The sequence below is a fragment of the Pelobates fuscus genome, chromosome 10 (genome assembly GCF_036172605.1).
Source record: "Pelobates fuscus isolate aPelFus1 chromosome 10, aPelFus1.pri, whole genome shotgun sequence".
NCBI classification, from domain to species: Eukaryota; Metazoa; Chordata; class Amphibia; order Anura; family Pelobatidae; genus Pelobates; species Pelobates fuscus.
The window spans coordinates 70452663-70468604 of NC_086326.1; the positions used below are offsets into that span (position 1 = coordinate 70452663).

Here is a 15942-nt window from a genome sequence, read left to right on the forward strand (position 1 = left end):
GGCATGAGTTTGGCAATTCACAGCAATTCAAACAATAAATACGGTAATAATAGGAATAAAACCTATAAGCCTATGGGATCTAATACTAGAGCTGAATTTTAAGGAGTTAATCCAAGCATCATGACCACTTCAGTATTTTGAAGTGGTCCTGGTGCTTGGATTCTGTGTGTGCTGACACTCTCAGCCAATGAATGGAGACTGAATAAGATTCTATCTTCTGCAGCTCAGCAAAAGCTGGAAGTGCTTCACTAGGAATGATGGAGCCTTGGAGCCTAGTAAGGATCCAAATAATAGGGCAAACTATTGCTTAAAGAATTGCTTCATTACTGGGGAACCCATTCAGGGAACTCATAGAATCATAAAAACTGCAATAACTGCAGCCTGCAGAACTCACTTTACAATTAAGAACTTCCTTGCCTCATCTACCTTCATCTTCTAATAACAGGACCATTTTGCAATAACATTAGGGGAAACAACATACTTTGATAGGATAATTAAGTAAACCGTCTGCCACTTTAAATTAAAGAGAATGTTGCATTTTTTTGTTAGCAAGAATTGCTTTTTTATTCACAATAGTATATTTGATTGCTGTATGGCTAAAGTAAGATATGCAGAAGAGGTAAGTAAAAACCTGCTTACATCTGCTTCACAATCTAGGCATTCTTCAAAGGCACAGAAAGGCACTGTATGGAAATGAGCTAAGCTTCCATGATTTCCTATAAACATGTCTATGAAAAGGGAATAGGACACACCCACAAGGAACCATTAGAAAATTCTCTCTCCTGGTTGAGGTTTCACTAATCAGGTTGTGTAACGAACCTAACATAATAAAATGAAATGTCTACGTTAATTAAATGGAGCTCTTTTTAAACACTGACTGTTCTACCTAACACTATTAAACTGTTCTATATAAATGTAACTATTTCTATACAGGGAGGATATAATTTGACTTACCATCTGTTTGGTAGTTAAGGGCTACTAGCTGTATGCCATGAAGCCAGAATATAAGTGGGTGTGGGTTTGAAGAGTCAATGCGAGTTGCAGCTGGATATGTCCTTAGTAGCTGATATGACGTGTGATGAATCAGCTTCTGTGAATAACGTCTGCATAGACGCTTGGCAGCATTCTCATTTAATGAAGAGATATGATAGCACCTGGGGGTCCTTATGATAGCACTAAGGGAGGTGCTGGGGTTGAATGGAGGGGACCAGGGCTCCTCCCAGCTCTGTCGAATGTCTCCTGAAACTGTAGAAAATATATTCATTTTAAGCACTGTCTATTTACATTGCTCCAGTTTGAGATTTAAAAATAAATAAATACTAGACATGTAAGCAAAACCTTGAATGTTAGATATTGTATTCCTTTCATAGTTAGCTAGTGATCTAGGTTGAAAAAAAATAGTACATTTCATCAAGTTCAACCTTGAAAACCCTTCTTTTATGCTGTTGATTATAAAACAAAAAAAAAAAACAATTGAAGCTATTTCAATTTATGACAAAAAAGGAGAAAATTATCCTTTTTTCCCCATATTTAACCCCTTAAGAACCAAACTTCTGGAATAAAAGGGAATCATGACATGTCACACATGTCATGTGTCCTTAATGGTTTAAAGAACAAAATTGCATCAAAATATAGCATCAGGTCAATATGTAAAAACAGCACACTATCTTTTAAAGATCTGAATAACTAATGACAAATAATAAATGCATCTGACCAGGAGCATCTTAAAGTATCGCAAATCATTTTATGCCACAGAGCACATGGGTAGGTGGTCCCTCAGATATTGCAGAACTAAATCTCCTATAACGCTTTGCCAGCCCAGGCTGGCATGTATTAATGGGAGTCATAGTTCTAGAGCTGGGGATTTACCTTTTGACTATCCATGTCTTGTGTACAGTTTTGATCCCATTATTAAATCAAAGTGCAATATACAAACATTACCTCTTCCAGATGTTTTGGCAAGTGTCGTCGTTTCCCCAGGGCTTGTTCTACCAGGATTGTTGCCAAAAATGGACTTCCTGCTTTTCCTTTCCTTTCCCCTGCCAGATCCACATGGATTTAATGTTGTAAGGCCTGTTCCCATAAAATTAAGACTAATGAACCAAGAAGTAAAGGAAGAGAACACAATATTTTCCCTGCCCTTTTTAGACGATGTTTCATAGAAGTGAACCTGCTTATCCCACAATAGAATACACTACAAAATCAAAATCGGCAATCGTTTCTAAATCTAGTGTATTCTTTTTTTAGTCCGGAACAATTAATGGCATAGGGCCAAGCCGTTTTTTTATAATATGCGTAGTGCGTACTGAGTGTTGTGTGCCAGCAAGTATCAACAATTTGTGCTTTAAGAAAAGCAGTAAGCTACAAAATACAAATACTGCTAAATTATCCAGAAAGAGAAATATTACCAAACACGATAAAAATAAATGTCACGGATCAATAGACTGTGGTAGTTTGACAATTTATATGTCGTCGGTTTCTTCATTTTATTCTGTAACACTGTTAGTTGTACAAATAAAACCCTGGAGTCACACAGCACATATTAGCAAAATGACTTTTTAAACTGAAAATTCTAAATTTCAATTGACATTTCCAAATGTCATTTTACCCAACTGAATTATCGACACAATTGCAGAAATCAAGGTATGCATTTAAAAAGAACAAACACATATTGATCAATGAAAAAAGGGGAAATGTTTTATTTGCATTAGTAGGACACGAGGGATCCCTACTTTTGGGGTTAGCTGCCGTTTTTTTTTTTACTTACTCTAGTTAGATATTCAAGCGCCGATCCTTCCCTCCCGTTTCTACATATTGATCAATAGCTGTTATTTAGAAGAATGCTAACAATACTTAAGTGTATGCAGTGTTCTTATACTTCCGTTACAGAAATCAGACAGATGTAAAGTAATGGCATCAAATCGTACACCTATTGAGGTACGACTGAGGTTGGACTGTTACAGCAACTGGATACCAATTGCAATATGAAACAACAGTTCTGTGGTTATATGGGTTACGGAATGATACAAAACCCAAGACCAATGTAGAGCCAATTCAGTTGAGTGTTTTCTGGCTCATCGTCTTATTACATAATTAAAAAATATACGAAAAAATTTAAAAAATTGTCTGAACTAACTGTATATTTTTTAGTTCTCTAAAAATTAGCTTTATCCTGCACAATATATGAGTCTCTGAAACGGCCACCTAACTGCAATTTATTACTGGATTTCGTAGTTGGTATGCATAGGAATATATATGCGATATTTATGTAGAGCTGAACAGAGTGGGACACGGTAATAACTTATTAAATGGAAACAATACAAAAAGGATTGGCTAACGTCAACAACATTATTTAGTGCACGTTGCGCAAGCTTTCATGAGCTCAATAAAATGTAAACCCCACATATTCTTATAGTTGTTATAATAAATTGTTTTCAATTTGCAATAGCTGGAGGATCGTGTGTTTTAACAATGCTAGATATCCAGCGCGGGCAAGGTTCTCAGAAGAAATGAAAAAATGTAAGTTTAGAATTTTTTTAAGAACGTTCTTAATCCATAGTTGAGGACCCTGGAAGTCAGATACATCAAAACAACTCTGTCTAGGCATTAGTTTCACCTAATACTAAACACATGGCGGTCTGCAATCAAATTATAGGATGGTAACAAATCATGTTGTGAGAGGTTAGGATACATACCAGGAAACTTCACAGCTTGGCAATAGATGATAAGATCTGATAGTTCTGGAGCGATCTGTCTACTTTCTTTTTTGTTTTGAGGAAGATAAAATTCTTCATCCAATTCCATGTCGTAGACCTATAAGCCATACACATACTTGGATTTATTTAAGGCATTCTTCAAAAATGTACCTAGCTCTAAATCTATAGATCATACTGAAAAAAATTGTCTACCTTTCCTTTGTTATTAACGTTGCTACTGTCTGTCTTCTTGATTCTCTTGGGTGTTTCCTCGCTGTATTCAAACTGCAATTTATCACTGCATTGTTTACTTTCTGGTCGGTCATCCAGAATATTGTCTGCAATTAATGAATTGATTTCATTTAAGCAAGACAGATACTCGAATAAGACATATACAATACAGGTCCAACTTCTAGCGAAACATGCCAAAATTGCAAAATTATTTAATTTTTAACTTTTGTTTCTGTGAACAACAAAAAAAAAACACAAAATAAAAAAATAAAAAAATACAAATTTTTTTTAGTAGAGATAAAATGTACGGGGCTGGATGCAGATACCTTATCACCTGTGGAATTTTTAAGGGAAATTACAAAGTACAGTAATTGTTCTGCGTCATATTGCCACATTAACTTTAGAATCAAGTATTAGTTTTACACGTTAAATGCAATGCCCAAAAATATACTATAATACTTCTAGGAGATTATGTATTTACAGAATATCTACTTCACCATGGCTGCTAAGTTTATTAAGGTGAGTTCATTTTCTACGGACAAAGGTATTCAGGTATAATAAATACCCCAACCAGTCCAATTCCATCCATGTACCATACATTATATATTTAAAAGGGCACTTTAGGTTGGAAGTGACAGCGTTTTTAAGGAGTTTTACAATGTATTAAAACATGTAAAAAAAAAAAAGAATATTAAAGAAAAAAAAAACATGCATGGTTTCAACAATTTTGAATAGGCAATAACAAAACATTTGAGTGTAAATTTAGGAGACCATGGGAAATAGAAAACCAATATTTTTGGATACATTTTTTAAATGATTTAGTTTTTGAATAATATTTTACCAGTTTGATATATTGATTTTTTTCCTATTTTAATTGTTTTTTTTTTTTTTTTTTATAATTTGAAAAAGCATATCCAAAATATTACAACATTTAAAAAGGTCATCCAAAAATATTTAAATGAGGCCTACGTGTCTAAAATCATAAAATATTGGTTTTAAGCCCGTCTATATTTTCTTATTTTTATTTTAAAAATAAAAACAAATAATTGCAAATAACAAGCATTCATGCAGGTGATAAAAAAGGTGCCATCTAAAATAAAAGTGTATCGTGTTCTTTGTTTTACAAACAATATAAAAGTATATGCACATGTGACATGCAAGCACAGTATGATACATGCAAAAGCCTGGGTTTAATAAATGGAATTATTTTAATTGACAGTAGATAGATTGCCTAAATCCATGCAGTTAGAATATCCATTTGAATACCCTTTACCTTCCTGGCTGTTAGCAGCGGGGGAAGCATTAAGGACATCAACTACAGGAAAAGAGTTAAAGAAGTAATCAGAAAATGAGATGGTTAAGTAATAGAACACACAAGTAATTGCAAGTCATTAGTTTGCTGTTGTAATCACAAATAGAGTGTTAACAAAAAGATGTGGAATTAGCTTTTTATTTAAGAAGATAATAAAACAGCCATTACTATACAATATTAAAAGCTGTGACACATGCATTGGGACATTTTAATTATTAATTAAAAGAAAATTACTTTGCCATGCACACAAATTGCAATATTTTCAAAGTGAAAGAGAATTCATTCATTAGATAAATTGCAGTCCTAGGATGCTCTAGTTGTGGTAAGTGTTTGATACAATGCAATTATATTATATTTATCAACTTATATTGCAAAAGGCAAAGTCTATATATTTCCATCAATACAACATTATTACAATAGATTGTAAGCTCGTTTGTTCACCTCTAAGCGCCCCCTTTCTATAATTGAAAAGCGCTGTAGAATATGCTGGCGCTACATAAATGCTAATAATTTTTTTTTAGAGTCGCATACTTGTGGGGTTTATTAGTGTTTTCAGCACTAACTGGAATCAAATAAGTATGAAGTAATGAGTACGCATACCTACCAACTCCGGGTGTCTGAGAATCCGAACGCTGGTGGGAGGGAGGTAAAGGGAGCAGGCCTGTGGGTCAATTGCATTACTCGCTCTGCCCCTAAAGCAGCAGACCTGCCCAAAAAGGGAGAGGGACCACCCAAGTTAATGGCAGGTCAGCCTGATGTGAATGCGCACTAAATTGCCTGTCCATGACTCAGGTCGGCCCACTGAGAACAGACCCTGCAGGAACTACAGTTTTAGTGTTCCCTGCAGGGTCTTAGTGCCCTAATAGTGATGTAAATGTGGGGGAAAGCTCCCTGGTGTTCCCAAAAGCAGGACACCATGGAATTAAGTTGGGACAAGACGCAAAATTCGGGACAGGTGGGAGGCATGAGTACGTGTCTGACAATATGATAATTTAAGTACTAGTGACTTGCCTTGATTAATTTAATTCGAACAGGTGCACGTTTTGAGTAATAGAGTCGCCGTAAAAGAATGAGGAGAATAACTTCAGAGAATGTATTTTTGCTGGGTAACCCTCTTTTTAATAGTTGAGTTAAAAGTTACATTTTAAAGTACATAGGGTTTGTCTCCCTGCCACAATAGTAGTGCGGGATCTCTTCTTAATGTGTTTACACTGAAGGAAATATTCAATAGACTATAGGTAAAACAAGCAATAGGCAGAACATACAGTGCTGCTTCCCATATGACTGCAGTAGACTTAGCACGTTGCCCCAGAACTGCCCTTTATACATACAGGTTACTGTAACTTCCTGTCTAATAAACTCTGGCTAGAAAGACCTCCAGGTTACACCCAGTTAAAATAAATAAATGTAAAAACAAAAATCATAACTCTGCCATTAAAATAAGGTTAAAAGAAAAAGTGGGAGCATTTTACATAAATTTTCTGGGGAAAAAAAATACATAATGAAAGAAGATAAATGCTTATTTTTCTCTTTTCAGTTTTGTATTTTTTGAGTAAATTGCATGCTTAGATTATTAAGATAATTTCCAAACCGCAGTATTCCCTTTGTGCGAGTCTTTTATTCCTATGCTCTATTAAAGCTTTTTGTTTTTTAAATTACAAAGTCGAAAGTGGTTGTACTCCAAACAATAAATTGCACATGTTTATATTAAACTGTATGTCACATAAGCACGACAAACAAAACACAATAACGTGAACTCTTGATTGATGTCAAAACCCTTTTAGGATTTCCATTTAATTTGAAAAGAGGTGGGGCGATTAAACAAAAATAAAAATCTGTCCAAATGCCATGAAAACAACAATGAAATACACTGCAGTCAATGTTTTTCCCCCATCATGGTGGGGGTTACCATTCCAAATTTGGCTAACCATGGACATACTATTTGTAGTGATGGTTTCAGAATGACTTCTGAAAAGGTTAAAAATTGGAACATCTTCCTTTTACAGTAGGTTAGTTATGGATTAGTAACGTTAGTAATGTCCAGTTTTGTTTTTAAATCACTGCAAAGGTTCTTAAGCCATTGGACTGGAAACCACTGCCTTAGGACTCTGTGGCAAAGTCGTAACTATCATATTTCATGCATCATAGAGAACCTGTGTGCAAAACCCATTTTCGCAATCCCGAGAACATCAATTTTTTCGTAAAACTGATTCTTAGTATTTGTTTAATACATTCCAAAAATGAAGCTCTCTAATATTTAGTTACCGTCGGAAAGTGACTCATAGTCATAATCGTACTCGTCTTCTTCATCCTCTTCTTCTTCGTTGTTGGTGCTTGTGTTCAGCACTTGGGTCCCATTGCTAGCTTGTGCTTGCATGTTTGCAAGCTGATGGGCCTAGGGTCATTTAAAACAACATTAATTAGACTTGGAGAGTAGTGTCATTAGTACATTTTGTCATCAGTAAACCACTTAATATTGAATTTAATTTGTCAAGAAATGTCAAGTCTTCCAAATTACATTGGGTACACGAACAGCATCTCAAGTCATCTACAGCATTCAACAAGTCAAAAACATGTTAGGAAATCTTGGCTTTGTTTAGCTCCAAGGCCTGATTATTATAACATGATGATACCCAACATTCAGTTTGACATGTGAATGTAATTAGACTGAGCCTCTGACCTGCAAACCCATTGAGTTGTCAGGCTGGCTATCTTACAATGTTATCTAGCGTTATTTATTTGTATTTTCCTTGGTTAACATGCGATTGGATAAGAAGACCTTAACTGCATTCCAGATATATTGCATGCTTCACTTGTCTTGGAAGTCTTATGGCCCATGTTAATGCCCAGCCAAGTAAGAGTGTAACAATTTATAATTAAAGGCTAATAGTCTAGACTTAACAACTGTTTGAGCTAATATGCACAATAGGATGAGAAAAAAACCATTAATTTAAGGGATTCTTTTTTTGCTTTGTTTTAAAATCATTGTCTGTTTTGGACAAGTTCTTAATGCGTGGTAGAGATGAATAACAGGTGGAGTTTGCTCTTTAGCTAAGTCATAAATGTTATTTTGCATTCCTGTTACCCGTGTTTGACTCACTGCGAGATATCCAATTTCCCCAAAGTACCATAAACTGGTCAGATTCCAGTAACATTTGGGCTGAGTTCTAGTTAAACTATTGCAATACAAAAATATCATATACCTTCTGTATTCATATTTCACATGACCATCACTACCAGCTAGCTGACATCATGTGATTTAGATTGGGACAAGAGAGAAAGAGAGTTGTTTTTGCAGAAGACTAACTCTATAAAGAATAAATCAATGTAGAAGATATTTTAAAAATTAGTCATGAAAAAAATAATAACAAAATAACCTTTTGCTTTAAAATATCCACAGGTGTCTGGTGCGCTTTGAGCTTTTTATTTTTCAGCAGTACTTTTTTTCTCAGTTGCCATGGCGAAGGAAGCATAGGATCATCAGAGAAGTCACTTTCAAATAAAAACTTTGTCACCAACCTTTCACCAAAAACACTCTAGAACAGAACAGATGTACATTGTTTTAAACACACAAAAAAAAACCCAGAAGAACAAAAAATATAAATCGAAACATCATTCTTTACATGTTACCTTAAAGATGTCAGCCATTTTACGTTGTTGGGGTAATGAACAGTGGTTTTCAATGGACAGTACGATTGGCATTTCAGAATTGATAAATGCACTACGATCAATAGCTTCAATTACATCCTGAAATGAAACAGAATGTTAGCAGCACTTGTATTGGTTTACCAAGATATATATATAGATTTCCATTTCAAAGCAATTACCACAGTGTATCACACGGTCAGGGCTGGATTAAGAGCTCAATGGGCCTGGTGCTGACAATATTGATGGGCCTCATTACAAAATCTTATCGACCAAAAACACTAAAACAGTCCTACCTCCCAAGCTCCTCTTTGCTAATCTCTCACTTTCATCTTTCAAGTAAATCCATACTCTCTAACAGCAGTGTTGGGTGAAGCAGGATTTGGGTGGGCAAGGTAAAAGAATGGGCCACTGATGTGAATCACATAACCAGAATCGCCCAAAGAGACAAACATGCCCAAAAAGGGGGGGTGTCTGCATATAGAATTAGATGGACATCCTGTGGGAATGCATGTCAGGCTGCCTGCCAATCAGGATGACCAACCAAGGGCATACTGTGCAGACAGCACCCTTAACGTGGCATAAATGCTTCTAATGATGCGCTAGCTCTATGCTTTCTAAGAACTGTCCCATAGCATTCACTGGTCCACTCCTCTCCTAACCGATTACTAATAGGCAGAAGTTCCTGTACAGTCTGGGACAGAGAAAAGTGAAAAAGTGTATGTAGTGAATGAAGACTGAAGCAGCAAATGTATTTGCATGGTGCACAAAGTCACCTTTACGTTAAGTAATTTTATTGTCAGCCAGTCCACACCAGTTTTGTTTCCCTACATCCCTCTTAAGTTTCCATACTTAAGCAAGAGCATGTGAAGAGTAGTAAAACATATATATTAACTTTTTAAACCTATATATTTTTTAAATCAATGGGCCTATTCCATAGGCATGGACCTGGAGCTGCATCTCCTTCAGCCCCTATGTTAATCCGGCCCTTCAGACGATAGAATAAATATACGTACTTGCTTTCTGCAAGTATATTAACTTTTTGCGGTTTAAAGTAGAGTTTATTTTAAAAATAAACAACCAAAACATATAATGTCACTTTTATCAAGTGTCTGTCTTGATTACAGTGCACAACAATTGAAACCAGGAGGGTGTCTGGTCTACTACTGTTGTTGGCATACAGTGTAAACTGCCTATACTCTCATCAAAATGAGAATTTCCACAACAGGTCACTTCTCAAGGTAGATAATTATTATAATAGCAATACAACCATTTAAGTTAGTTTCCAACTGTGTACTGAAGTCTATGTATTTTTATTCCTCGACGTTATGATGCCAGAATAGCCTCCTATGCCAAGAAATGATTGACATTTACACAAATGTTACATAAATTCATAAAAACGTGTGTAAACTTACAAGTGCACATTAAAGGATATGAGAGTTAAACATATTAACTTTTACACAGGAAATTGTGAATTATGTATGCAAAACAAACTTATTTGCAAATGTTTACTACCCCCAGTACAATAATACCACCTGTGGAACACATAGATTCATTCTAACTGCCTTGTTACTGTACCTTAAATGGTATTTTAGTGGTAAGAGTGTGTCCATGGTATATAATAGGCATGCCATCGTCTCCGTCCCAGCAGTCCAATTCAACACTTCTGCACCCTTGTAAAAGGACCTAAAACAACATTTTAAATTATTTACGTTAATATATATATTTTTTTTTTGTCGTAGTTCAGATACATCGCCACACAACATCCTACATGTTTTCAGCACTATATCCTAACGGGCATGTTAGATCAGCATTTCCTGTGGGAAACTTTAAATTTAGCAGCTTGGGTCAGGCTAACTTCTGTCAAAATAGTATTCCAAGATGACCATTTATTTCTGCCCCAAAACAAAGCTTTGATACGTAAATGAAACGGAAAGAATAAAAAAATATGTGTATAACATATCCAAGTACTCGGTTAAATATTTTGAGGGAAGAAACTAAAAATAAAAAAATTATATTATACACATATCTAAAGAAAGACGGATCCACCTAGTTCTAAGTTTCCACTCTTCATGCAGGTTTAATAAAAGTAGGAAATTCAATGTTAGTTTTCCACCAGGTGCACTAGTCTCTAATACAGCAGCCTAAATTCCATTTTCTTCAGACCTAGTAGCTGCCGATTTAGCTATTACCCTTCCCGTAGACTTTTATCTGATGTCACATTCTATGCATCTGTTATCACATTCTATGCATGCACTGCTAGGTTGTACACTAAAGAGAGAATTGTCAGGAATGCATAGAGAACCACCACCATTGGTATTTCAACACAGACTGAAGCTCCGGATGATGGAGTAGGTGGAGGTATGATGTCATATCCTCCCAGCCTATAAAATGCTTCCAGCCTCACATACACACATAGCCAGAATAACTCACTTTATAACTCTTAAGTATTTAAATAAGATTGGATCTCATTATGAAGGACCAATTTGATACAATTAAAATTTGAGGTTGGCTGGTCATGAGAAGAAAAACAAAACAACAAACAATCAAACTATATAATATCCTCAATTAATATATCTCATGCTTACATATTATATCACTGGATAGTAGTAGGATAATTCCTAAATAATTTCTATAATTACAGATTTCATACCTGGCTGTACAGCTCAACGGATGACTCTCCTTTTAACTGGTGGCCTGTAAGGTACGTGTTATGAGACGATTCAATGAAATAATGGGAAAGAGGCAACTGGAGGTCATCTACGTTCACCTGAGATTCATCATTTCTTGATGCAAAATTGTCTTTATCCATCAGATACCTGAAAAAACAAAACAAAGGAATGTTAACAATTCATAGAGTATGATTAGACAGCAGTGAAACATGACAAATAAATCCATGTTCTTACCTTGCAAATCCTTCGAATGACATCACACCCTGTTGGCGCATATTTATGCCAGGTTCGAATTTCTAAAGAAAAAATAAATAAAAAGGTGAGGATTCTTCTATTGACATATTGATGTCATGGTTATGGAACCGCATTCTTATTGTTGCAATATCACCCTTCCGACTCCAACTGACCACTGGGCAAATAAGGCATTTACCCAGTGGGCTGCCAATTACAGAATAACAGAGTTCCAGAGCTGACTAGCAATGAAGGAAATTTAAGAGTCCCACAGATCTTACTCACTCCCAGACAATAAACATTAGAGACCTAATTACAAGCTAACTCAGAGCCTTAAAGTACAATCTAAAGAGCTCCCACGAATGGATTTAAATACAAAACAGAATATACCATGAACAGTTCCTCCTTATTCTGTCCAAAATGTATGATGTCCTTGGTATTCTGGTATTTCAAGCAAATATACCAAATAATTTGTTCTTCGTAAACATTTGGATGCTTTCTGATAATACTTTCCAGTCTTAAAGAGAGGTTTAAAACGTTGAACTATTTAAACATTACAAAGCAACACATTATCTAACCTGGATGATGCTTAGGACTTCATCGTATGTGTAGTGTTCTCCTTGACAGTTGACCAAGAAATCATTAAATTGCAGTATCCCCATTCCAAATATGCCCAGGGATGTGCTTTCCACTCCCGTGCCATTAGTTACGATGCTTGCAGCAGCAATGGCATCAGAAATCTGCCTCTGGTTTTCAGACAACTGCTGTCTACTGCAAATGAAAAGACCCAAGTCGGAGACGTTCCTGGTCAATAAATCTGAAAAGAACGTAAAAGGAAAAATGTACAGAAATATTTAAAGAACGTGAAAATAAAGCATACTTGTTTATTACAGAGTGATGTGGTTTTCAATATTTACCGAGGCATTGAGGAAAGAGTTATTTGGAAGACTATGCTGACAGAATCATAACTCAAGAACGAGTCAGTTTCTTGGTCTTGAGAAGAACCCCAGTTAATATCAAATAAACTATAAGTAAGCTGTAATGGTTATGTTGGTTACAGTGCCTTTTAATGACCAAAGTTCATTATTTAAATTTACTGATCAATAGCCAACATTCTAAAAAATTACACTGTATATTAACGATTTTTATCAGAACAATTTGCACTTACCTTTCTAATGTACCTACACATAAAAATGATGGTCCTTTAAAGATTATTATTTAATAGTAATACAGTTCAATGTTTACATGTAAATTAGCCTCATTTTATATTTATTTTTAATGAATACATGTAAGTTAATAACTTTGCAGTGTGTCTCCAAGTTTAACCGCTACCTGTGACAGTCATCTTTACTTGGAAGCAACACTTACCGGCTCACACCATATACAATTTGAGTGGTTGAATCAGCCCTATGTTGTATTTTTGAGATGTCCAGCTCATGCATATAATACCAGGTTTTGTGAATACAAACTACGTAACTCTTAAATACCTACATGTTTTTTGGTCAGATAAGCTACACTTCTCACCCAAGGCATCTTAAAGATGGTAGCCTAATAGTGCAAGGGTAAATCAGGAAATTCACTAAAAATAGTAATGTTATACATAAGCATTGCAAAATAAAATAGAAATAGGCTGTAATATGTGTATCCGTTTATTGTAAATAATGAACATGTTACTTTTCATTATCAGACAAGGTAAACACAATACCATCATCACCACAGCAATCATGCACTGTTTCTTGCCATGACAGCAGGTTGTTTGAAATTTTCTGACATTTCAATCCAATACATACAAACAATGATAGGTAACACACCTAAGTCCGGTTGAACACCACTGATGTTTTCATCTATCGTCAAATTTGTGTAAAGTGGAGTAGATTCTGATCCCATCCGATTACAGGCCACAGCATAGACATCAAAAAGATCTTTCAGGTCCTTGCGGCTTCGGACACTAAAGACAGAGAATGTCCAGTAAATCCAAATGGCCTTCAGATACATATAGCTGGGTTCTACAAATGACCATTTACACACCTGAAAGATTTAAACAGTTCTACAAACTCAATGAAGCTCATACTGCTGTCAGATACCATGAACGACTGGAATCCTTTCATCCCACCCTTTACTCTTCCATGCCAACTTGAACTGCTCCACGTACTGGAAAAGAAATCGGAAATAGAATACTTTTAAATTGCTAAAATTTGTAGTACAGTATATACAGTGGCAATTTGTTTATTTATGTCATATATACGTTGCCAGTAAATGATGGGGGACTTAATTTCCCTTCATTTATAAGTTAAAATAAACATACCGTACCAATGCATTTTGGTGGCAGCATTAAACATATACGAGAAATTAAAAAAAAACAAAAAAAACATCTATCAGTGTCAGAAAGAGACAAATACAATGCCGATTTCACAAAATACTGCTATTATGTAGAACCTTACTTTGTTTGGGGCTTATTTGAGCTAGACAGGACAGGAGAGGATGCTGGACGCATTGGTGTTGATGATCCAGGTGTCAAGTTCGGAGATGCAGATGCAGACAACGAGTGGGCTCTTCGAGATGGAAGTGTATGAGATGTCGAAAAACTGGTGGTTATATTTTGATCTGCAACCAACACATACAATTACAGTCAAACCACACTGAAATGTGTAATATTTATTTCAATCAGTTATTTTTCCATATATATCTGTGTGCATTACCACATATGTTCCTTGGTTAAAATGTGGCCTATATATTAGTGCCTTGGAACACTTAAAATTCAGTTTGACCTAGTGACTCCTGAATGTAGATTAGCATGCTACGATATTAATGCTTGGTCTCAAAGTCACATATCATTCATTTAGACACATATTACCAATGAACAGTTTATACTAGGATCATCCATCATGAATTGACAAGACAAAGGAGCAGTATGAGGACACAAGTTATGCTTATTTTAAACAGTTTAAAATCATGAATACCATGGCACAAAAACCCAAAACTGACAATTCCAGTTTTCTTTTGGTGCAAATCTGCAGTGGGCACAAATGTAGAGGAATACACACATATAGCCCTCCTGGTGACTAATTCAGTTTTAAAATGTTGCCTCCGAAGTTATTTTAAAAGCCTCTCTCATAGGCATCAGAAATATTCAAATGGACAGTGGGAGGAATATTCAACAAAGAAATAATTTTCCATGCTGTCAGAACTTGTTGAATAAGTGAACATTAAGGATTTGATTTTGTAAATATGTGCATATACCTTGACACATCTGAGAAGCACAAAGATATTTGTTGACCTATTGTTTTATGTATCTGCGGGATGTATTGCCATGCTATGGCTTTTACGTTTTTAACCCAAATGATTTGCATCCCAGAGACATAAATATCTGTCTCCCCTATTCTGGATTTTACTTTCAGACCTTGTTCTGCTTGCTCATCAGTTTCTGGAGGATCAGATCCACTTCTACTGCGAGTCTCCTTGCAGCTTTTACTTTTGCGGGTTGCCATCTCATCATCTGCAGCATCTCCGCTCTCTCCCTGGAAAAACAATTTACATGTCAGAACTAATTTTCTACAATGCACATTAACTGTATCGTGGGCTATGTTCGTGACTACAAAAAAAAGAACAAAGCGTTGTTGAATTATGCTGATTTGACAGTAACCAGAATACACATCTTAAGTTAACAGTGAAATGTTAGGCAGTATCGGCGAAAAATATATTATTTTTCAGATTGCTCATACTGATCTAGATGGAGCATGTTCCCTGCTTATCAAAAACTGCTACTCTATCAATTACGAGACAAAAAAACTAAAATATTACGTAAATTATACAAAAGGATAACTACAATAGAATCATTTAGTATTCAATAGTTCAGTTACAAGTAAAATTCAAGCACTATATGTTATATGGATCTTAAAGGAACACTATAGTCACCCAAATTACTTTAGCTAAATAAAGCAGTTTTAGTGTATAGATCATTCCCCTGCAATTTCACTGCTCAATTCACTGTCATTTAGGAGTTAAATCACTTTGTTTCTGTTTATGCAGCCCTAGCCACACCTCCCCTGGCTATGATTGACAGAGCCTGCATGAAAAAAAAACTGGTTTCACTTTCATACAGATGTAATTTACCTTAAATAATTGTATCTCAATCTCTAAATTGAACTTTAATCAC

The 15942-nt window shown here is 35.4% G+C and overlaps 1 protein-coding gene across 8 annotated transcripts in view; it reads right to left on the minus strand.

Annotated features, from left to right (window-relative positions):
• PLCE1 (phospholipase C epsilon 1) overlaps positions 1 to 15942 on the minus strand; it is a 341969-nt gene that overhangs the window by 39213 nt on the left and 286814 nt on the right. For 6 of the 8 annotated variants that reach the window (XM_063434570.1, XM_063434567.1, XM_063434568.1 and 3 more), the window contains 16 exons: positions 15187 to 15304; positions 14228 to 14390; positions 13815 to 13937; positions 13598 to 13734; positions 12365 to 12603; positions 11790 to 11851; positions 11537 to 11702; positions 10462 to 10569; positions 8869 to 8985; positions 8616 to 8774; positions 7504 to 7633; positions 5200 to 5241; positions 3909 to 4033; positions 3696 to 3813; positions 1942 to 2073; positions 955 to 1245 (listed from right to left, as the gene is read on the minus strand). In XM_063434570.1, coding sequence (XP_063290640.1) covers positions 955 to 1245; positions 1942 to 2073; positions 3696 to 3813; positions 3909 to 4033; positions 5200 to 5241; positions 7504 to 7633; positions 8616 to 8774; positions 8869 to 8985; positions 10462 to 10569; positions 11537 to 11702; positions 11790 to 11851; positions 12365 to 12603; positions 13598 to 13734; positions 13815 to 13937; positions 14228 to 14390; positions 15187 to 15304 — 2230 coding nt within the window. The remainder of the gene's footprint in view (positions 1 to 954; positions 1246 to 1941; positions 2074 to 3695; positions 3814 to 3908; positions 4034 to 5199; positions 5242 to 7503; positions 7634 to 8615; positions 8775 to 8868; positions 8986 to 10461; positions 10570 to 11536; positions 11703 to 11789; positions 11852 to 12364; positions 12604 to 13597; positions 13735 to 13814; positions 13938 to 14227; positions 14391 to 15186; positions 15305 to 15942) is intronic. The other 2 variants (XM_063434573.1, XM_063434572.1) reach the window with 1 other exon arrangement.